General features: G+C 46.2%; 1 protein-coding gene across 5 annotated transcripts in view; it reads left to right on the forward strand.

Moving 5' to 3' along the window:
- Positions 1-22,895, forward strand: part of LOC148506778 (bile acid receptor-like) — a 180,919-nt gene that overhangs the window by 116,001 nt on the left and 42,023 nt on the right. For all 5 annotated transcript variants that reach the window (XM_088446291.1, XM_088446294.1, XM_088446292.1 and 2 more), the window contains exons 2-3: positions 10,521-10,650; positions 15,492-15,851. In XM_088446291.1, coding sequence (XP_088302417.1) covers positions 10,557-10,650; positions 15,492-15,851 — 454 coding nt within the window. In that variant the 5' untranslated portion in view covers positions 10,521-10,556. The remainder of the gene's footprint in view (positions 1-10,520; positions 10,651-15,491; positions 15,852-22,895) is intronic.

The raw sequence follows: 22,895 nt of genomic DNA on the forward strand, positions 1-22,895 counted from the left end.
GCAGTGGCCCCAGTAGTGTTAGTGCCCCTTATGCATTGCCCTCAGTAGTAGTGCCCCTTATACAGTGCCCTCAGTAGTGGTAGTGCCCCTTATGCAGTGCCCACAGTGACAGTGCCCCTTATTCACTGCCCCCAATAGTGGTGCCCCTTATGCAGTGCCCCCAGTAGTGGTGCCCCTTATGCAGTGCCCCCAGTAGTGGTGCCCTTTATTCAGTGCCTCCAGTAGTGGTGTCCTTTATGCAGAGCCCACGGTAGTGGTAGTGCCCCTTATTCAGTGCCCCCAGGAGTGGTGCCCCTTATGCAGTGCCCCCATAAGTAGTGTCCCTTGTAGTAATGCTCCCATAGTAATGCCCCCAATAGTAACGCCCCTGTAGTAATGCCCCCTGTAGTAGTAGTACCCCCTGTGTAATGCCCCCAGTATTAATGCCCCCAGTAGTAATGTCCCCTGTATTACTGCCCCACAGTAGTAATGCCCCCAGTAGTAATGCCCTTAGTAGTAGTGCCCCTGTGTAATGCCCCCAGTAGTAATGCCCCCAGTAGTAATGCTCCCAGTAGGAGTGCCCCCTGTGTAATGCCCCCAGTAGTAATGCCCCCAGTTGTAATGCCCCGTTTAATGCCCCCAGTTGTTATGCCCCTGTTTAATGCCCCCAGTAGTAGTGACCCCTTTGTAATGCCCCCAGTAGTAGTGGCCCGTGTAATGCCCCCTGTAGTAGTGCCCCCTCCACTTACACAACAAAAAAAAACAATACTTACCTTAAGCCCCGCTTCAGCATGGCTCCGGTCCGCCTGGCTACTCCGAGTCCCCTGAAGTTACTATGGGAGAGACATCATGACGTCTCTCCCATAGTGCCCTTGGGGGGAGCTGAGCCAGAAGCCTGAGCTCAAGAGTGAGCTACAGCCTCCGGCTGCTGCTAACTCTGCAGGGAGGGAGCCGGGCGCCCGCTGGTAACAAAATCTCAGCCAACGCCCAGGAAATGGAGACTCCCTGCGGCGCCGGTCTAAGGTGGGTCAGAGAAGGCGGAACTGGTTCCGTCTCCAAATAGAAATGACGGAACGCAGATCCACCCCGTTCCAGCCCACTTTAACCCCTGCCCCCAGGGACACACACAGACTGTCTGTTTGGCCAATGACTCTCACTTCCCTCCCTGCTGCTGCCGGCGCTGACCCTCTGCTGCCTACATGGACCCCATTACCTCAGAGGAAGGATGGGGCTTTCTCGAATATCAGGTAATGGGGAGGGAGGAGGACATTGTCAGCAGGTTACTATGCAGTATGCACATTGCACAGGGAGTGGTATAGATCCCCTTAAGTATTTGTACCTGGGTGAGGAGGCGGCACAGGGACACTTGTTTATTTATTTTATTTATTACCAGTTATTTATATACAGCACATAGAGTATATTTGCCCATTCACATCAGTCCCTACGCCAGTGGAGCTTACAATCTATATTCACTACTGCATGCACACACACACACATACACACTAGGGTTAATTTTTTGTTGGGAGACAAGTAACTTACCAGTATATTACAATACAATAACAAAAAAACACATTAGTCCTGACAGGGAAAAAATCCCCGAGCTCAATTATCCTTTAGAGGCACTTGTAGAATGGGGAATGAAGGTGCAGGATAGGCCAAGGTCACAGGTTACATACACACACTACACAGTACTTCCTCACATCTGCTAGCTGTGGCAAAATCATAAAAACGGGTTGGGTACGAGATACCAGTGTTCGGGATCCCAACGGTCAGAATCCAGAATTGTACCCCTCCCCCTCTCCCTACCCTATCCCTTCCTCCCTGGTGCCTGACCCTAACCTCCCCCACTAGTGCCTAAATCTAGCCTCCCCCTCCCCGCACCCTAAACCTAACCATCCACCCTTAGTGCCTATCCCTAACGCTAACCCTCCCCCTAACCCCAGTATGTACCTTCGGGATGCCGTGCCGGTATTCTGATATAGGGATGGGCAGAGCGATTCACAGCACTGAGTTGAGCCACATGTGGAGTGGCTCGGGACTCGGCTCTTTACAGCTGTAGGAAGCAGGGGTGCCGGCGACTCAGAGTTGCTGACAGCTCCGCCCCCTGCAGCCCAGCACTGGAGATCTTGCTTCTGCTCTGACTCTCCTGAGTCAGTGCACTTCCCCTGAGCCTTGGCAGTAGCAGCGCGACTCTGAGTGAATCGATGACAGCTCCGCCCCCTACACTGCTGATGCAACCTGATCACACTTCTGCACTGACTCAGCGACTCAAGCTCCCACTGACAGAGAAGCTAGAGAGGTGGGTGTCTCGACACACCATTCTTTGAGTGACTCGAATCATTCGAACATCTGAATGATTCGAGTCATTGTGTTGAGGCACTCACTCACTAGCCATCTCTAAATTTACCCCTTAGAGTCTCAGAATGTCAGATTATATATTCTTTCACTGAGAGATAGATATATATTTATAATATTATTTTGTTGAAGTTCTGAATAAGGCGTCATTTTGCTATAGGAATATTCAATTTGAGGCGAAAAGTCAGTTGCCAGACTTTTCGCCGTCATCGGAGGTTTTGGAAGTGAAAACTTATTGCACTCGTCTCCGCGATTCCCCATATTCAATTTCATTTTGGCGAAAACGGGACCCAGTGAAAAGTCCTGTCATTTTAGGGGAAATCAGCCTACCACCCCCCAAATGATGCTCTGAAATGGGGGATCACTATGGGTACCCCCGAATAGCCCTGCTAAAAGTATGTGGGGTCTTTAAACAGTCTCAATAGGTGCTGTATAGCTTCTTTGGGAAAGTGGTGAAGAATAGCATTTAGCAACTTTTGGGGGGAATAATTAGGTGTCCCATCAAATTTGGGGTACATGAAAATGGGTACTAGCATATTTTAAAGTGGTTAATGTGAAGTTTTAAATATCGTGAAAAATCCACCTTCCGCAACCACCTGCAATAACAAAAACCACCTGCCGCATACTTGGGGACCCCCTCTGAGTCTATTTCGCTAGAAAATTATTTTTTGCCACCAAAATGAAAGTACCTTCTTTTGGGGTGTTCTGTGGTCCTTTTTTAATTTTTTATTTTACAAAGAATAACTTTGGGGGACTGTCCAAGGGGTACAGGGTGGTTTTTGGAAGTCTGCACCCCAAAACCCCAATTCTGCATTTGTTCTCGCCACCTGTTCAATGGTGATACTTTTTAACAGGTCCCAATGCATAGACTTTTCGTTCTGGCAAAAAGTCGGAAAAATTGAATACGAGGATAAGTCAAACCTGTGAAAATGATGTCATCGGCGATAAAGTATCGCCAATAACGGGTTTCGCAGCCTAATTGAATATGGCCCTAAGAGCCATATATGAGAGACCTGTTGATATATAAACCATAGATTAAGTAGCAACATACACAGGATGGTATTGACACATACAGGATTTCTTTTAGAGTGATTTGACATATAAAAAACATGCTAATAACTTTAGGAAACCTTATTTGTGATGATTAGTGGCAGTGGCGTCACAAGGGGGGTGCGGTGGGTGCGGGCCGCACCGGGTGTCACCCTCCAAGGGGGTGACACCAAAATCCGACTCATCCCCACCCCCCGCTCAGCAGGTCCTGCACTGCAGGGAGACGCCAGGCTGGAGAGGCGCTCTCCCTGCAGCAGCTGCCTGCTGAGACAGCTTTTTTTTTGTCCCTGCCGGCTGCCGCTGCGCCTGTCACAGTGAGACAGCCAGCGGCAGCTATACAGTATGTGCGGCTGAGCTCCTCATGCAGTCCCCTCCATGTGGGGCGGGGGTGCGAGTGCTAGAGGCAGGGGGCTGATTACTGATCAGCCTGGCTGAAGCCGCTGGGGTGGATGGATGGCAGCTGAGCTTCTGCTCCTCGCTGCTGTCTGATAGATCGTCACGCTGGGAACAAGCAGGGACAGTCTACAAAACATTATTCCAGTGTTCAAGTGTATTCAGACACTGTTGATTACACTTGAATACTGACAAGTAGTTTGTACACGGTCCCTGCTTCTTCCCAGCGTGACCCTCTGACCTCTCAGTCAGCAAGGATGAGAAGGAACTGGGAGACAGCAGCAGCCAGCACAGCGTATACAGTAGGTGTAATGGGATGTAAATAATTCAATGAGGGAGGAGGGGGGGCATTACCTGTTATTGTGTGTGTGTGTGTGTTTGTTATGTTAGACCTGTGCCTGCAGGGGCTGTGTTGTCCCTGTCCTTTATTTCCTACTCCATACCCCTAACCATAACCCCTAACCCTCCCTCCCCAGTGCCTAAACCTAACCTCCTCCTCCCTGCACCCTAACCCTCCCCTCCTAGTGCCTAACCCTCCCCTCCTTGTGCCTAACCCTAACCTCCCCCTCCCCGCACCCCCTAACACTCTCTCCTAGCGCCTAACCCTAACCCTCTCACCTCTAGTGCATAACCCTAACCCTCCCCTCCTAGTGTCTAACCCTAACCTCCCCCTCCCCACACCTTAATACTCTCCCCTAGTGCCTATCCCTAATCCTCTCCCCTAGTGCCTAACCCTAACCCTCTCGTCTAGTGCCTAACCCTTTCACCTCTAGTGCATAACCCTATCCCACCCCACCTAGTGCCTAACCCTCCCCCCGGTGCCTAAACCCTAACCTCCACTCCCTAAACCTAATGCCAGGTACACACTAGAAGATATGTACATATCGGGCATATCGGCCAGTGTGTACCCGCTATGTCACTGACGAGGGTTGCTCCCACGTTTCGTCAGCGACATTGCCCATCAGACCTAGGGGGATGATATACTTATTCAATGGGGGAGGGTGTATTTGTTTTTAACTTGGGGAGGTAATACTGTCTATGCTGGGGATGGTGATTAATGTATGTGCGTGGGTATAATTATTGTGTTTCTGTGTGTATAAGGGGTGTATTCATATTATGTGTTATATGTGGGTCAATGATGGTCTCTGCATTATCTGGCATTCACTGTGACTCTCTACATTATCTGGCGGTTACTACGACGCTCTCTGTATTATCTGGCGGTCACTGCAATCTACGGGGCACCACTATTGGGGGCATTGTGTAAGTGTGATTGCTGGACTGGTATTTGGGGAGAGTTCGTGGAGCTGCATATCAATTTTTTTTTTTTGGAGGGGGGGGTGTCACCATGAGTTATAGCACCGAGTGACACTAGCCCTAGTGACGCCTCTGATTAGTGGAGATATATGTGCACTTGCTTTTTAATCACTAATTTCTTACTTTGACACAATCTATTATTTTTATCCTATTTTTGTTGGTCTCTTTTTTTTTACTCTTTAGAACAGGGGTAGCCAACCAGTCAGAGGCAAATAGACCAGAAATATCTGTAAGTATGTCAAAGAGCCGAGAGCATGCACGCGCCAAAGACGCATGTGCAAAAAGAGGCGTGGCCTTGTGCCAGCTAGGCCACGCCCCTGGTGTGATTTTTTTTTTTAGGAGCATGTAAAAGCGTATGCACACAATTGTGGAGGGAACTAGTAAAGGGAAAGAAAAAGCCAGAACAATATAAAAAACATTGAAAAAAACAGATGCACATAAAATTCACTGAAACAAGCCAGATCCACATAAAATACATTGATAAAATTAAATAAAACAGATTTGCATAATACAATCCAGCCCCCTCATCTGTTACTGCAGCAGCCTCTCATGTGTCACTTCAGCCCCCATGTGTCACTCCAGCAACCCCCTATGTGTCACTCCAGCAACCCCCCATTTGTCACTCCAGCACCTCATTTGTCAGTCTAGCAGACCCTGATGTGTCACAACAGCAGACCCCATCTGCCACTCCAGCCCCCCTCTCTCCCCGCGCCACTCCAGCCCAGCAATCTTCGCTCACACTCCCTCCCACTCCACGGGCCACTCCAGCACGCTACATTTCACAAATAAAATGAAAAATAAAAAAACACATCTCTTACTTTGTTGCGGACTGTCTGTGTCATGTAGGTAGGCTCTGGCATCTGTGACCGCGTCCTCCTTGTGGCTGCAGGTTTAGTCACAAGTTGAGTTCCGCCTCCTGTTTGTGGCAAGACGTCACCACGTCGTCCATACATGTCTCCGGAGCGGAGCAGACGGCTGCAACAAAGGACAAGCCTCCTCTAAACAGCTGCGTACCTATCAGAGGGTGCAGTCATTGTCAGTCAGGGGAGCTGGCAGAGGAGCCACATCAGAACAATGGAAGAGCCACAGGTTGGTCCCCGCTGCTGTAGAATATTAAATTTGTTACCAATAAAAGTTATATTTTAATAAACACCTTTGTGCACTACATTGGCCATTTCTCTCTTTCCTTCCCATTTCATGTAAGCAAAACAGTAACATGCAATCTACTAATCATTGCTAATAGTCCTAAAAACATGTATCTTCCAACACTAAACCAAGCTTTTTGGCAGTGAACTAAATTAGCGGTGTGTAGAGGACAAAAATCATGATATCACACCTCAAGTTCCTAGCTGTTCTCTATTTGCATTGTAATTCACTAGTTGTGCCATGTTACCTAAGTATTACTTTTCTGGGCACTATGTAATAGATTACATTTTAACAATCGCAATCGTATACCGTGACATAATTTTCGATTTAGGAGATGCCCCAGTAAACCTCTTATTAAATATGAGTTATTTTCTACAAATTGCAAATGTACAGTAACCCATAGCTACTTACAACATTTAAGTTTAATAAATACAATTCATGTTAGACATATTTGAAGTTGCTTTATCTTTTTACACTTTGTATGTAAAAGTGTGTTAACTTATTATATATCACAATAAATACATTAATTAAAATGCAAAACTCATTGCTATTCCAAATTGTGACATTTTGTGTCTATATTTGCTTGATATTTGTTATATGGGAGGAGAGAAGGTCGTTAAATTCAAGAGAGGGGGAGTATTTAGGTAGGGTTTACTATTTTTTTCCTTTGATCTTAGAGTTGGGCAAATCCAGGCCTTGGCCTGAACATCTTCCAGGTGTACTTTATAAACATTTATTTTTAATAATATTTTTACAAAATTCATAAAAACATTCAACTGCATGATTGTGATCCATGCAATAAAGATAGTAGATAGCATTTTCTGCAAGTTGAAATGTATTGCTTGCATGCCCACATATTTTGCAGCTCATAACTTTTAGTGAGTCATATACTGTAGATCTATTACTTGTTCAAGATACAATAATTAGTGCATGAGCTTCATGAAGAAAATAGTTGCCTCATCAAAGTAACTAGTGACTTAGGAATCAGCAGTAGATAATGTAAATAAAGAGGACCAATATGTCACACTGTGGGCAGTATTCAATTTGGAGCGAAAAGTCAGTTGCCGGACTTTTCGCCGTCATCGGAAGTTTTGCCGGCAAAAACTTATCGCGCGCGTCTCTGCGTATCCCCGTATTCAATTCCAAATTGGCGAAAAGTCCTGTCATTTTTTGGGAAATCAGCCTGACACCCCCCTAAAGATGCTCTGACATGGGGGTTCACTATGGGTACCCCCGAATAGCCCTGCTAAAGGTATTTGGGGTTTTTAAATGGTCTCAATAGGTGCTATTTAGCGTTTTTGAGCAAGTGGTGAAGAATAGCATTTTGCTAATTTTTTTTTAGAAAAATAAGTAGTCCCATCAAATTTGGGGTACATGAATATAGGTGCAAACATAGTTCCAAATCACTAAAGTCAAGCTTTAAAGTGCATCAAAAAACGCACCCTCAGCAAGCACCTGAAATAAAAAAAAACCTCCCCCATACTTGCAGACCCCCCCAAAGGCTATTTCGCTAGTTTTTGAAGCTGTACCCCTATTTTTAAAGTTTTTGCCCATTTTTTCAAAGTGCTTTTTTGGGGTGTCCTTTGAGGTTTTTTATGCGTTTTTTGATGCAGTGTGCGTCAAGGGGGATGTACAAAGGGTTGCACCCCAAAACCCCAATTCTGCACTTTTTTCCGCCGGGTATTCATAGGCAAAACTTTTTAGCCCATTACATTGCATTGCGTTATCGCACCGGCAAAAAGACGCTAAAATTGAATATGGGGATAAGTGAAATCGGCGAAAATTATGTCATTGGTGAAAAAGTTTCGCCGAGAACGGCTTTTCGCTCCAAATTGAATACGGCCCTGTGTGTCATGCTTCATAGTGTTACATTGTTTTGACTTTATGATTTGCTTTGCTGGAACTCTACTCACCAGGGAGTTTAGTTGTATTTTAAAAGCACTGTAATGTTAAGGTGCATACACACGGTCAGATTTGTCAGATGTGTCAGATGAACGATTGGACGATTGAACGATCTGAACGATTTGATGAACGATTTTACCAACGATTTGAATGATTTGAACTACGAAGATTTTTGACTGCATTAAAATTAATGGAATTGTCCAAATCTGACTGCAAACACATCAGATGTCAGATATCATTATCTGACAAGCTGGAACGCGCATCGTTCATCGTTCATCTGACAAACATGTCAGATACGTCAGATTTTCCTTCAGATATGAACGATTGAATGATTTTTAAAATCGTTATCGTTCAGATCTGAAGAAAAGTCTGACCGTGTGTATGCATCATTATTCGTACCTACACAATGTTGGCCTAAACAATACATCCTTTGATCATGTCAAATAAATACATATTTGGTTTATTTTCTGGGTGAATTCAGGTATAATTGGTGTACAGTATATAGGATTCAATGCATTTATTGTTAATTTTGGCATGTCTGTAAAAAATGTAAATAAAATGTTATGGCTGCAAATACATGATTTCACACTGATTCGTCTGTGCTCCATCTTAGGGCCGTAACTAGGTGTGTGCACAGTGTGACCGCACAGAGAACCGCCGCTCACCGACAGGATGCTCCAGACGGTCACAAAGCTGCCCTTACAGCAGCCCGGAGCATCCTGAGGATATTCCGGGCATTGCTGTAATCACCTGCTCCTGGTGCCTGGTGCATGCAACGCCCCCTCCACGTTACAACATACGGAGGGGGCGTGGCCTGCACCGGGCGCCGGAAGCGGTACTTACGGCACTGCTCTATCTGCCATAAGGACAGAGCACTAAACTAAGAGTATTAATGTAAATGAGGAATGCAAGCCTCCCAGCCTGACCCAAATACTCTGTTCCTGGACTTCCCTCTAGTTAATTAGTAATAAAAAGTGTTTCAACACAGGTGACAATCATAAAGAGAGAGGGAAGTCCAGGAACAGAGCATTTTGGCCCTCATTCAGAGGCACTCGCAAGAAACGAGCGCTCGTTCTGAATGAGGGCGGCCGCTTCTATTTTTAAGTGCGGCCTCCTGTTCGCTAGCTAAGCTGTGGGTTACCACCCACAGCTTAGCGACCGACCAGGGTCATGGTCGCGATGGTCAAGACCATCGCGACCATCGGGGCTTGCGACAAGACCCTAAGGTTGGGTCTCGGCAGCCGCAAGCCCCATGGAGCTTCCTGCTCTGATCGAGCAGGAAGCTCCCCACTGACATCACTGCTGATGTCAGTGTGGTCACCCACAAAACGGCCCCGCCTACAAAATGGGCCGAGCTGTCGATAAACATCAACAGCCGGCCCTTTTTGTAGCGAGCTCCGGAGCGAGAGAGTTTCTCTCTTGCTTCGGGGCTTGCGCACGTGCAGTGCGGCCGCTGCGTGTGCGCAGGGCCTAACCATCGACCCGGTTGTGAGCGCTCAACGCTTGCGACCGGGTCTGAATTAGACCATTTGTCCCTCCTGGAATGGCCCTACAGTACACACAGATGTTAGTAGAGGGACTCACTCTTTTTCGCCCCTATTCAGCATGTTTCCACATGCTGGTAGCCAAGCAGGCATATATACAGCCCTTGGACAGCATTTTACACCCAACATTTCTTAATCTGTGGACATGCCAGAGTAATCATGTTTATATGTTGAACCTTTTTCTTATATTATCATGTCAGGTGTATTTGGTTAATTTATTTATCACATACAGAGTTTTATTTATGCATGTAATCGTTTATTCTTAATTATGTTAACATAAAGTTCCAAAATACAACATAAAAGAAAGGTAAATAACTTCTTCTGGTCGGTTACTGTCATATACGCAGATATGATAGTCAAAACACCTTCTCTGTTACTATGTGGAGTAATGTTAAGGTAATAAGGAGAGGAATGCAGGGACGATAGGGGTCATTTAAAAGGTATTTAGTACATTTATGCATCAAATATTGAAAGAATTGCAGTACCTTATTTAAAGAAACCCTAAACCAAAACAATTCTGGATAAAAGGTCCCACACAATGAAGGAACTACCAGAAAAGGCCATGAGGTTACTATGTGGCTCGGAGATAACTATGGCTCTGAAATGCTCCTCCATCTGCTTATAGAGGCCCCACACTGCTCTTCTGAACATGCTTGGGGGCTGGTGCATGCAGAATGAAATTCCCAATAGGGCTCCATAGTACGTGCCAGCTGTCCTTTGCTTAAGTCCTTAGGCCCACCCATATAAATAAACATGTTTAGGCATTGGTTCTAAAACTTATAAACAATGATCTCTTATCCTATCAAAGTATTGTAATATCTTTCTATTTCTTCTCAGGACTTCTCCGCAGAATACTGCAATCAATAGGTGTTAATGAGACAGTGGGGAGGACTGGAACAGACTATGGCAAACAGCTATGTAACAGTTTCTGATACATACTGTCTTGCAGAACCTCTTCCTTATTATGGTGAGTATAAAGAGATACATATCAAACATATCAATTCAGACAGCTTTAAACAGACATTATTATTGAATGGGTTAATTTAACTTTTATTCAGTTTATTTGAGTTGGCGTAACAATAGCCAGTGAGGATCATGATTAAAAGAATCACATTGTGATATTAAGTTTAGGATCACAATCAGTGGTTGATGAGGGCTTGTATATTTTCCTATTGCTTTGGTTGTAAGACTATCAAAATCTATTCACTTACATCATCCATACCGCCATTTCAAAATTTCCACTGATCGCATTATGTAAACCAAGACATATAGCAGGCTACCATAGAATGTATACTGGGTGACAGTACAGCCAACTTTGGGCCAGATTCAGCAAGGAACGCAAAGGAGAGAACGCACGCACTTGGCCAATGTTTTTGCACTGCGCATGCATAGCACAGCAGACTACACTCAGTGTGTACGCAGACCCTTCCGATATTGATTGACAGGAAGTGCCGTTTGTGGGTGGTAACGGGGTGGTCAGGCGAATGCACCGTTATAGGGGCGTGCATAATTAAGGTAGTGAGGTGGCATACGCAGCCATAGCGTAAGCTGTACACAGGAAGCGGCCAAAATCCTGCAGCAGGTCAGGTCAACCACTATTATGCTAAAGGGTCTGATGGTTCTCAATGTTACCGATGTTACGCTTGTGTGCTGATTAGGCAGTGAGTAAAGGGAGATGGGCGGCTTAATATGGGGCTAGGGGGTCTGCATCTTGTGCTGCGGTCTCCGTGCGTATGCATCGATTAGTATATTCTCGCAATGGACGGGTGCGTGCCTCTGCATCCATGCGTTCCTCAGTTACTGGTATATAGCACTATTTGCATCCACAAGTGACTGTGAAGGCTTATACAGTTTACATTACATGACAAATCGCAATACCAAAATAAACAATATATATTAATTCTCCTAGGAGCCTATTTATTAAGTTGACCCGGAAAGACAAATTTTCTGTCGTTGTTGATTGCAATGAAAACGTTTTTCAGGTCAATTTATTAAAACAGATTGCTGGGATAACAATAGCTAAGCAATGCTCAGCTTCCTAATACTACTGGCCAGCATAGACTTGATGCATAGCAGATCCTTCTGCAGATGTGTATTGTTGTGTCACAGTAACGCACTGCACAGGGAGAAAGGGCAAGATTAACATTGGGGAGGACAGGACTACAGCCCCAGGCATCCACATAAAAATATCACCAACATCATGACAACAAAAATATCACCAACATCATGACAGCATGTTAGTGCCACATGGCCATCAGAAATATAAAGAATTAAAATTGTATTTCTAATTTCCTTACAAAACAATGCAAGTTTTGTACTTTTACATGGGGGTGATAGTGTGAAGGGTATACACACCTACATGGCACAGAGAATAGTAATAGCACTGGTTACAGCTCCTCCTTTTCAAATTAGGCCCTTGATCATTTTCATCCCAGGCCCATGTGGATCTTTATCTGGCCCTGCAGGAAGGCCAAATTTGATATTTCCGTGCAGATTCGATAAAAAGCAAAGCAAAAGAAAGACAGCAGAAAAAGAAATGATAAAAAAATGCTTCATTTTAGTAATACAGCGTTGCCATCCAGCCCCTAATAGATAGTAAAAAGCCATAATAAAGGGGGGAAAAATAAGTTTTTGTAGGAGAAAAGGCTTAAAGGGGGTTCAATAACTAGACCCCGTTATATGTTTAGGATCATAATTAATGTAACAAATCATATACTGTACATATACTTTTTTGTGAGGATCATTAATTGTTGCTGCTTGTGGAATGCACATACACAGGCTTTATCCATTTGATACTGAAAATGCATATTTTTAAGACAGATAACAAATAAATCAGGCTTGTGTGGTCTGGAAAAAATCATGTTCTACATACAAAGTTCATGGTGTAGTAGAAATTGCTACTGCTTCACGAGAAATATTTTTCTTCACATTGTGCTGTAACTTAGCTTTTTGGTACACAACATAAAGTGAATATTCTATCACTCTGCCCGTTATACCATACACCTCTCTTTACTGCCATCACCCATGGAAAATACACAAAGGGGCCACAGGTCCCCTAACACTCTATAACAATTGTGCAGGCTCAGCGACACCAACTACTATTCAGCTAGTTAGATTCCCCCTGCTTCTAACAAATAATAGTTATAGTGTAACCTTCATGATCTATGGGTCTGATTCAGAGCCGGACGCTATTTGCGCTCTGTCGTCCAGAAAAAAGGGGCAGGCTATTTAAATTGACTGTTCGCTCTTTGCAGTCTGTTGACGCCTCTAGGTCTGAACGAGCGAACAAAACATGCAGACGTTTTTTTGATAAAAACGCCCCCTGGCCGCTCGCATCATACGTCATGTCCGCTATTTATTAGATTAATAGAGTACATCGAAAGGCGAATGATCTGCTCGCTATTCTTGTGGTTGGATTTTCCTACCGCAATCATGCGAGCAGTTCTGGCTAAAAGACACCCAACTGACGTGGTCGATGACGCTGCTTTGTTAATTATGCACACCCATTAAACGCCCGTTTTGACTGTTTGGCACGCCTGCGTTCGGATCTCCACTCCCCGTTTTCAAGCACCTTCCCCTGTTACCACCCACAAACGCCTTATCCTGTCACTCAAAATCACCAGGCATTCGCTATATTGCGAGCACACGATTTCTGACCGCACTGACTGGTTCGCGCATGCGTACTAAAACCCATACGCATGCGCAGATGTGCGAACATCGCTTCGAACGAACGAGCGGCCGCTTACGAGCGGCTCTGAATCAGGCCCTATGTTATGTTCCACAGCAGTGTAGGGTACAACTAATACCTTATGCCTAGAGTCAGGGCCGTAGAGAGCGGGCCCAGGTAAAGAGGGGGCATGGCTTTATCGCGGGATGCATGGCCACACCCCCTTCAGAAAAAAAAAACACTTTTGCAGCATCGCATAGCAGCACTGCACGCTGGGGAGGGGGCGCTGTGAGCCAAAGCCAGGGGAGGCACGATCAGTGTGATCGCTCCCCCCCTCAGGCATAGGAGATTGCAAGAAATCTCCCACTGCAGCCCAGCACACGCTGCTGCGAGGGAAAGAGGAGGGAGGGGGGGGGTGGCGCCAGACTCGGGCCCCCTCCGGGCCCCTCTGGAAGCCCGGGCCCGGGTAAATTGTGCCCGCTCTCCCCCCCCTCTCGACGCCCCTGCCTAGAGTAACATAAACTTAATAGACTTAAAGGTGCACAAGGTGACAAAAGGCAGGTGCCACCGATCCTTACCTGCAACACAGTGAGCAATGTCTGCGGGAAGGTGTCAAAAGTACTAAGGGGTCTTATTTACTAAGCAGTGTTAGGAGACAAAGTGAAAGGAGATAAGGTGCCAGCCAATCAGCTCCTAACTGCCATTTTTCAAACACAGCCTGTGACATGGCAGGTAGGAGCTGATTGGCTGGTACCTTCTCTCATTTCACTTTGTCTCCTAACACTGCTTAGTAAATAGACCCCTTAGTTTGGTCTGGTTCTCATCGAAGTTGAACTTTCCTTTAAAGAGCTACATCCCAAGCAAGGAAAAAGACTTCTTGCCTGTGCTGCAGTGCCCTGGTCCGATGGGCTCTTGGCGGCGGGTGGCAAATATGGAGGTGGAGCCGTGAGGTGTCATTCACAGCTCTACTCTGCAAAGGACCTGCGGCCATCTTCCTTGTCCCTTGTAGCCAGAATGAGCTTCTGTGCATAAGCTCATTCTGACCTGTCTCTGGCTGTTACCTGACAGTCTGACTACTGCGCTGCCCGATCGGAAGCCCTAGATGCCCAAGACATTTGCTTAGAATGCCTAGGGCCGGCTCTGCAGACAAAGGCCTTATGTTTACCAATCCCCTTCTCCTTCTGCTTTTCCTGCTCACAGGATATCCTCACAGATGTACATACTAATGAAACTACACAAGTCCTCCCCCAGGATTCCTGAGTGAGATAAACTTCTATTGATCAGTGTGGGCCATATTATAATCGAACATCAAAAGAACATAACTTGCAATATCCCTGTCATACCCCAAATAGCAACATTCAATAAACTTTGATATTCCTTGACCGATCTTATGTGGGTGATTAATGCCACAGGATGACAAAATCTAACACAAGGCCATTCAGATTAGCGACTCTCAATGACCTTACATTTACAAAAGCAAATATACACCTACAGTTATCATTTGAGCAATAGTTGAATTATTAATTGAAAATATTTTCATCTCTACAATGCCCTGACCATTTCATTATGCTTATTATATTCATGTATGTTCTATCCAATGTAAAATGTGTGTTATTTCTTTTACATGATTGTTTGCTGCTACGGAATCTGTGGCATTTAGTAAATAAATGAAGATAATGATGATTTGTAACCAGGGTCTGATACTTATCATTGTGTGTGACGTCATGATTTTTAAATAGTCTTACAGGAAGACTGTATGTAGTCTACATACAGGAAGTCTGCTGAACATTAAGAATTACCATAATTATCACAAATATATTCTGTGTTAAGAGGCTCCTGAAATAGTTATGGATATTATCATTAGTACTTTATATAAATTAACATACACTTTAGCACCAGATCTTTACTGTGCTAATATTCATGTGATTTCATCAAATTGAAATAAACAAATTCCACTGTTAATTATTACATTACTTTTCTAGATGGAGTCAATCAATTCTGGAACAAATTCTGAAGGCTGGCAACACATTTTTGCAATGATTGATAGAATGTTGTGGGTGGGAATTTAACTGTTGCCATGCCCTGCCTGTCCAGCAGCTAAAGCATTGCATTGCCAAATTTATCTATGTTTGTTTTCACAGATGTCCTGCCAGAGCACATTAATTATCAACTCCCTGATTCAGACTTTCAGGCGACTCCATATTGTCAGTATACAAATGTGCCTTATTCCCCTGTGATGCAATCTCCATCACCACAATGCCACTACAGTGCATACAGTTTGGAAAGTACATATAGTGATGGGCAGTATGTCCTGAGCACGTGTGATTTGAGCAAACAAACCAATACCATGACGCATAGCGTAGAGGAGATATACCCTACAATAAAGAGGTCCAGGATTAGTTCAACCATCCGGATGAAAGGACATGAGGAACTTTGCGTCGTGTGTGGAGATAAAGCATCTGGGTATCACTATAATGCACTTACCTGTGAAGGGTGCAAAGGTGAGCAAGTCTAAATAACATTTTTCAACTATCCACTACTAAGTATAAAACAAACATTCAATATTTAAAGGGACTCTAACCCTGTATTTTAATGTGCCTGTTATATTGGTCTACTTTAACTTGCAGAAATGACAGAATAAAATATTCTTATTATATATCTTTACCTAGTTTCCATTTTGCTTACCCTAAATGTCTTTATCTATTCACAATGCTCTTCTGTCAATATAAGTTGTAGTATGATAATCATTTTCCAATTGCAACGAGTATGTGTGACATAGTTTGTGTTCTGTTCTAGCATACTTACCTACTCTCCTGGAATGTTTGGGGGATCGCCTGAATTTCAGAAAGTCCCCACAGTCATCTTCTCATAGTCCGCTCCCACCTTAGTAAAATTCTCCACAAATCATATTATCATGACCCTGCCCAGTCTGTGTGATTCCGCGATTCATAGCATTATGCAGCAGGGGACTGGGTCATGATGACGTGATTTATGTTGCCTCAACCTCTGGCACTGGCCACGTTCATCACCCTTTCGGGAAAATATTTTTTTTCCAAATGTTAAAAGCATGAAAAAATAGTTTTAGTTATAAATTTTACAATTGCTTCAGTGTCTCAGATGTGTGGGAAGGCTTAAACCAGAGGCAAAACTATAGCAGTTGGGCAGACCAGGAATGTGCAGTGGATGCCAGATGTGTGTATGTGTAAGGGGGTCACCAGCAGGGACACAGAGAGGCAGGGTTGTACCTAGAGTGGCATGGCTGGTGCCATTGTCCATAGTGCAAAAATGTTGTGAGGGATTTAGATTTTGAGAAGGGTGTGTCCAACCTGAAATCTCTCAGCACATTTTAAATCTTCCCCACCTGCAGTGCAGCATGATTTTGTCCCCAATTACTTGCTCTATCTTAAGGCCCCCATACATCAGAGATTGACTGCAGCAATCGTGCAATTTGCAATCGATTGTGTATAAAAATCTTTCCCTTTCTTCTTCGGGGTCCATGGGGTCCACAGCCATTATGTTGGGTATGAATCCCGGTCACCAAACAGTTAACACAAACGAGTTCTCTGCTCCCAGGATGCACCGGGGTTCCTCCTCATATACCCCACCCCCTGCCTCAGGTAGCCAGTTCGTTACCAAGCTCAAGCAGGCGGAGACAAACAAAGGGTAAGAAGAAGAAACCCATACTCATGAGTTCAGACTCTCAAGAGAAGGAAATTACGGAAACCTCCCCCAGAACTACAGGTGCGTCTGGGTGGGTGTCCTGTGGACCCCATGGACCTCGAAGAAAAAGAGTTAACAAAAGGTATGTCATACCATAACTCTTATTTTCTTCTTTGGGGTCCATGGGGTCCACAGCCATTAAGTTGGGGATATCCCAAAGCACTAACCCTACGGGCGGGGACGCTCCTGACTCTCGGAAGAGAGGAGAATCCTACGCCCGAAGGAGGCATCCTGAGAGGCAAAAGTGTCAAAGGAATAAAATATGACGAAGGTATGGATGAAAGACCATGTGGCTGCCTTGCATAATTGCTCAGCAGAAGCACCCTGGCAGGCCGCCCATGATGGACCTACCGCTCTAGTAGAATGTGCCATCACTGAATCCGGCACCCACATACCATCCTGTGTATAAGCCAATGAAATTGCCATGCGAATCCACCTGGCCAGTGTCTGTTTATTGGCTGGCCAGTCACGCCTATGACAACCATAAAGCACAAAAAGTGAATCAGACTTCCTCCATTTGCTCGTGCGTCTCACATAAATTCTCAACGCACGGACCACATCCAGGGAAGCCTCACCTGGTGAGAGACTAGTGCCCTGAAATGCTGGAACTACTATTTCTTCATTAATATGAAATTTAGACACTACTTTCGGAAGGTAGCCCTCCCTAGTACGTAGTACTGCTCTATCTTGATGAAATACCAAGAATGGCTCATGGAAGGAAAGTGCAGCTAAATCCGACACTCTACGTGCAGATGCCATAGCAAGGAGCAATACCGTCTTTGCTGTTAGCCACTTGATGTCTATTGAATTTAAAGGCTCGAACAGAGGAGCCTGTAAAACCTTCAGAACTAGAGTCAAGCCCCACGGAACAACCAGGGAAACGAAGGGAGGCTGAATCCTCAACACCCCCTGAAAAAAGGTCTTTATATCCGGTCTCAGAGCAATTTTATGTTGGAACCAGACTGAAAGAGCAGACACCTGTACCCTAAAAGAGGCCAGGCGGAGCCCTTTTTCCAGACTGCTTTGAAGAAAATCAAGCACTGTGGATATCAGAAATTTCTGTGGATCATACCCTTTCAGTTCACACCACTGAAAGAAAGTATGCCAAATTCTATAGTATATACGGGCTGAGGATGGTTTCCGTGCCTTCAGCATCGTCCGTATAACAGACTCGGAAAACCCCTTCTTCCTCAAGATGGAGGCCTTAAGAACCATGCCGTCAATGATAGCTGATGAAGATCCAGGTACCAGCAGGGACCCTGTGGCAACAGATCCAGTCTCAATGGCAGAGGCCATGGAGTGTCTATGGAGAGAGACTGTAGATCTGTGAACCAGTGCCGTCTCGGCCATGCCGGAGCTATTAATATCACGGTGCTGCCCTCTTGTTTGATCTTTCTGACGACTCTGGGAAGAAGAGCAAACGGGGAAAGAGATATACCAGCTTGTAATGCCACTTTACTGTCAGTGCGTCTACAAACTCGGCTCTCGGATCTCTTGTTCAGGATCCGTACCTGGGAACCTTGTTGTTCCTTCTTGACGCCATCAGATCTATTTCTGGTAGACCCCACCTGTCCACAAGGTGTAGGGCCCACTCTCCTGCATTTATCTCCTGCCGACTGAGAAATTCGGCCTCCCAATTCAGGATCCCCGGAATGAACACAGCAGATATCGCGGGCAGATGAGTCTCTGCCCAGACCAGGATTTTTGATACCTCTGCCAAGGCAGCCCGACTCCTTGTGCCCCCTTGATGATTTAGGTAGGCATCCGCGGTGCGATTGTCTGACTGTATCTGCACCGGCCTGCCCTTTATGATTTCCTGAGCCTGCACTAAAGCTTTGAATATAGCTCTTAGTTCCAGGATGTTTATCGGTAGCCGGCTTTCTGCCACTGACCACTTTCCTTGGAAAGTGTGTGACCCCGTCATCGCCCCCCAACCTTGAAGACTGGCATCGGTTTTGACCAATATCCAATCCAAACACCCAAAAGGGGCACCCCTGCCTGAGATGCTTTGTCTGCAACCACCAGGACAGGGACAACCGCACCTCTGGAGAGAAATGCAGCAACTGAGACCTGATCGTGCGATGATCCTTGTCCCAGCGAGACAGAATTAATTGCTGCAGTGGTCTGGAGTGGAATTGAGCGGATTCCACCATCCTGAAGGTGGCCACCATCGACCCCAGGATGCCATCATCACCGCCATCACCTTGGTGAATACCCAAGGGGCTGTGGACAGGCCAAAAGGTAGGGCCTGGAACTGAAAATGTTCCCCTCCTACCGCAAAACGAAGACATTTTTGATGAACCTGTGTGATTGGTATGTGGAGGTAGGCATCCTGTATATCTAAGGATACCATATAGTCCCCTGTTCCATTGCCAACACAATTGATCGCAATGTTTCCATCCTGAACCCGGGGGCTCAAATAAATTTGTTGAGCTCTCTCAGATTCAGAATAGGCCGGTAAGACCCGTTCGGTTTTTGAACCAAGAACAGATTGGAGTAAAACCCCTCTCGGAACTGATTCTCTGGCACCGGAATCACTACCTCCAATGCTAGTAAGGCAAGAATTGCTTTCTGAAGGGCCAAAGCTCTTTCTGAACCCTCCTGTGGGTTTACACAAAAAAACCTTTGAGGAGGAGTCCTCCAAAACGTCAGGGCATACCCTCGGGAGACAACTCCTCGAACCCAGGCATCCTCCGTCGTGAGGTGCCAGGGCTCCGAGAACCGAAGCAGTTGGCCCCCCACCCTGGGATCCCCCAGGGGGAGGCCCATCCCATCAGGCCACTGGTTTATCCTGGACCCTAGATCCTGGACGCTTGTTCTGCCAGGGCTTCCCGGGTCCTGCCTTTTTTGGTGGAAATCTCGCTGAGGGCTGACCCTTGACCTTGCCCTGCAGCCGAAACCCCCGAAAGGACACCCTTCTCAGTTTAGACGAGGTTGCTGATGGCAAACCTGCCGTCTTTGAGGCTGCCATGGAGGATACAATTTGTCCAATTCTGGACCAAAGGAAACACCCCCTGTGAATGGAAGGGATTCTAGGGCCTTTTTGGACCTGGCATCTGCCTTCCAATCCTTTAACCAGAGAATCCTACGTGCCACCACGGACTCCGTTGAAACCCTGGAGGAAAGGATCCCTGCATCCAAGGCGGCATCTCCCAAATAAGAGGCCCCTTCTCTAATAAAGAAGATCATATCTAGTTGCTCCTTAAAGACTCCATTAAAGTTTTGGCCCACTCCTCAATAGCTCTTGCTACCAGGGCAGTGGCCATAGCTGGACAGGTGGCCGTTCCTGCCAGCGAGAAAATTGCTTTAGTTTGACAGCCTGAGGCTGAAAAACCCCCGAGGATGATGCCATACCCTTACCAGCACCAGGGTCCATTCATTTGTCAGAACTTATGGAGGAAGCGTGGGTCTGTCTGGTTAAGAAAAACCATTCTTCTAAAAGAACAGCGCTTCTGTATCCTTATCCAGCAGAGGACTGTGCCAGGTGGGAGAATCCACCGTCAGTTAATGCACATGTGGTGCAGCTGATTAAACGTACCACTCTGCTAATCCCAGCAGCTTCACTGAAGGAAGCCACGGATAGGAGACTGGAGACTTGTCTCAAATCAATTTTCTCGCTGGCAGGAACGGCCACCTGTCCAGCTATGGCCACTGCCTGGGTAGCAAGAGCTATTGAGGAGTGGGCCAAAACTTTAATGGAGTCTTTAAGGAGCAACTAGATATGATCTCTTTTATTAGAGAAGGGGCCTCTTATTTGGGAGATGCCGCCTTGGTTGCAGGGATCCTTTCCTCCAGGGTTTCAACGGAGTCCGTGGTGGCACGTAGGATTCTCTGGTTAAAGGATTGGAAGGCAGATGCCAGGTCCAAAAAGGCCCTAGAATCCCTTCCATTCACAGGGGGTGTTTCCTTTCGTCCAGAATAGGACAAATTGTATCCTCCATGGCAGCTTCAAAGACGGCAGGTTTGCCATCAGCAACCTCGTCTAAACTGAGAAGGGTGTCCTTTCGGGGGTTTTGGCCGCAGGGCAAGGTCAAGGGTCAGCCCGCAGCGAGATTTCCACCAAAAAAGGCAGGACCCAGGAAGCCCTGGCAGAACAAGCGTCCAGGATCTAGGGTCCAGGATAAACCAGTGGCCTGATGGGATGGGCCTCCCCCTGGGGGATCCCAGGGTGGGGGGCCAACTGCTTCGGTTCTCGGAGCCCTGGCACCTCACGACGGAGGATGCCTGGGTTCGAGGAGTTGTCTCCCGAGGGTACGCCCTGACGTTTTGGAGGACTCCTCCTCAAAGGTTTTTTTGTGTAAACCCACAGGAGGGTTCAGAAAGAGCTTTGGCCCTTCAGAAAGCAATTCTTGCCTTACTAGCATTGGAGGTAGTGATTCCGGTGCCAGAGAATCAGTTCCGAGAGGGGTTTTACTCCAATCTGTTCTTGGTTCAAAAACCGAACGGGTCTTACCGGCCTATTCTGAATCTGAGAGAGCTCAACAAATTTATTTGAGCCCCCGGGTTCAGGATGGAAACATTGCGATCAATTGTGTTGGCAATGGAGCAGGGGGACTATATGGTATCCTTAGATATACAGGATGCCTACCTCCACATACCAATCACACAGGTTCATCAAAAATGTCTTTGTTTTGCGGTAGGAGGGGAACATTTTCAGTTCCAGGCCCTACCTTTTGGCCTGTCCACAGCCCCTCGGGTATTCACCAAGGTGATGGCGGTGATGATGGCATGCCTCAGACGCCAAGGTGTCAGGATTTTGCCTTACTTGGATGACCTCCTGTTGCTAGAGCAGTCCCTGCAGCAGTTACAGGATCATTTGAGGCTGACAGTATCATGTCTGTACAGTCACGGCTGGATCATAAACTGGCAAAAGTCGTCACCCTGCCAGTACAACAGATGTGTCATTTGGGAGCAAGATTGGACTCTGTGGTGCAGAAAATATATCTGCCGGAGGAGAAGATCCATGCCTTACAATTACAAATACGCAGGTTGCTTCGCAACCGGCAGATATCCGTTGTAGTGGCCATGCAAGTCCTGGGGTCGATGGTGGCCACCTTCAGGATGGTGGAATCCGCTCAATTCCACTCCAGACCACTGCAGCAATTAATTCTGTCTCGCTGGGACAAGGATCATCGCACGATCAGGTCTCAGTTGCTGCATTTCTCTCCAGAGGTGCGGTTGTCCCTGTCCTGGTGGTTGCAGACAAAGCATCTCAGGCAGGGTTGCCCCTTTTGGGTATTGGATTGGATATTGGTCAAAACCGACGCCAGTCTTCAAGATTGGGGGGCGATGACGGGGTCACACACTTTCCAAGGAAAGTGGTCAGTGGCAGAAAGCCGGCTACCGATAAACATCCTGGAACTAAGAGCTATATTCAAAGCTTTAGTACAGGCTCAGGAAATCTTAAAGGGCAGGCTGGTGCAGATACAGTCAGACAATCGCACCGCGGATGCCTACCTAAATCATCAATGGGGCACAAGGAGTCGGGCTTCCCTGGCAGAGGTATCAAAAATCCTGGTCTGGGCAGAGACTCATCTGCCCGCAATATCTGCGGTGTTCATTCCGGGGATCCTGAATTGGGAGGCCGAATTTCTCAGTCGGCAGGAGATAAATGCAGGAGAGTGGGCCCTACACCTTGTGGACAGGTGGGGTCTACCAGAAATAGATCTGATGGCATCAAGAAGGAACAACAAGGTTCCTGGACAAGAGATCCGAGAGCCGAGTTTGTAGACGCACTGACAGTAAAGTGGCATTACAAGCTGGTATATCTCTTTCCCCCGTTTGATCTTCTTCCAAGAGTCATCAGAAAGATCAAACAAGAGGGC

This window comes from Taudactylus pleione, unplaced genomic scaffold (assembly GCF_031769625.1).
Source record: "Taudactylus pleione unplaced genomic scaffold, aTauple2 ptg000396l, whole genome shotgun sequence".
Classification (NCBI taxonomy): domain Eukaryota; kingdom Metazoa; phylum Chordata; class Amphibia; order Anura; family Myobatrachidae; genus Taudactylus; species Taudactylus pleione.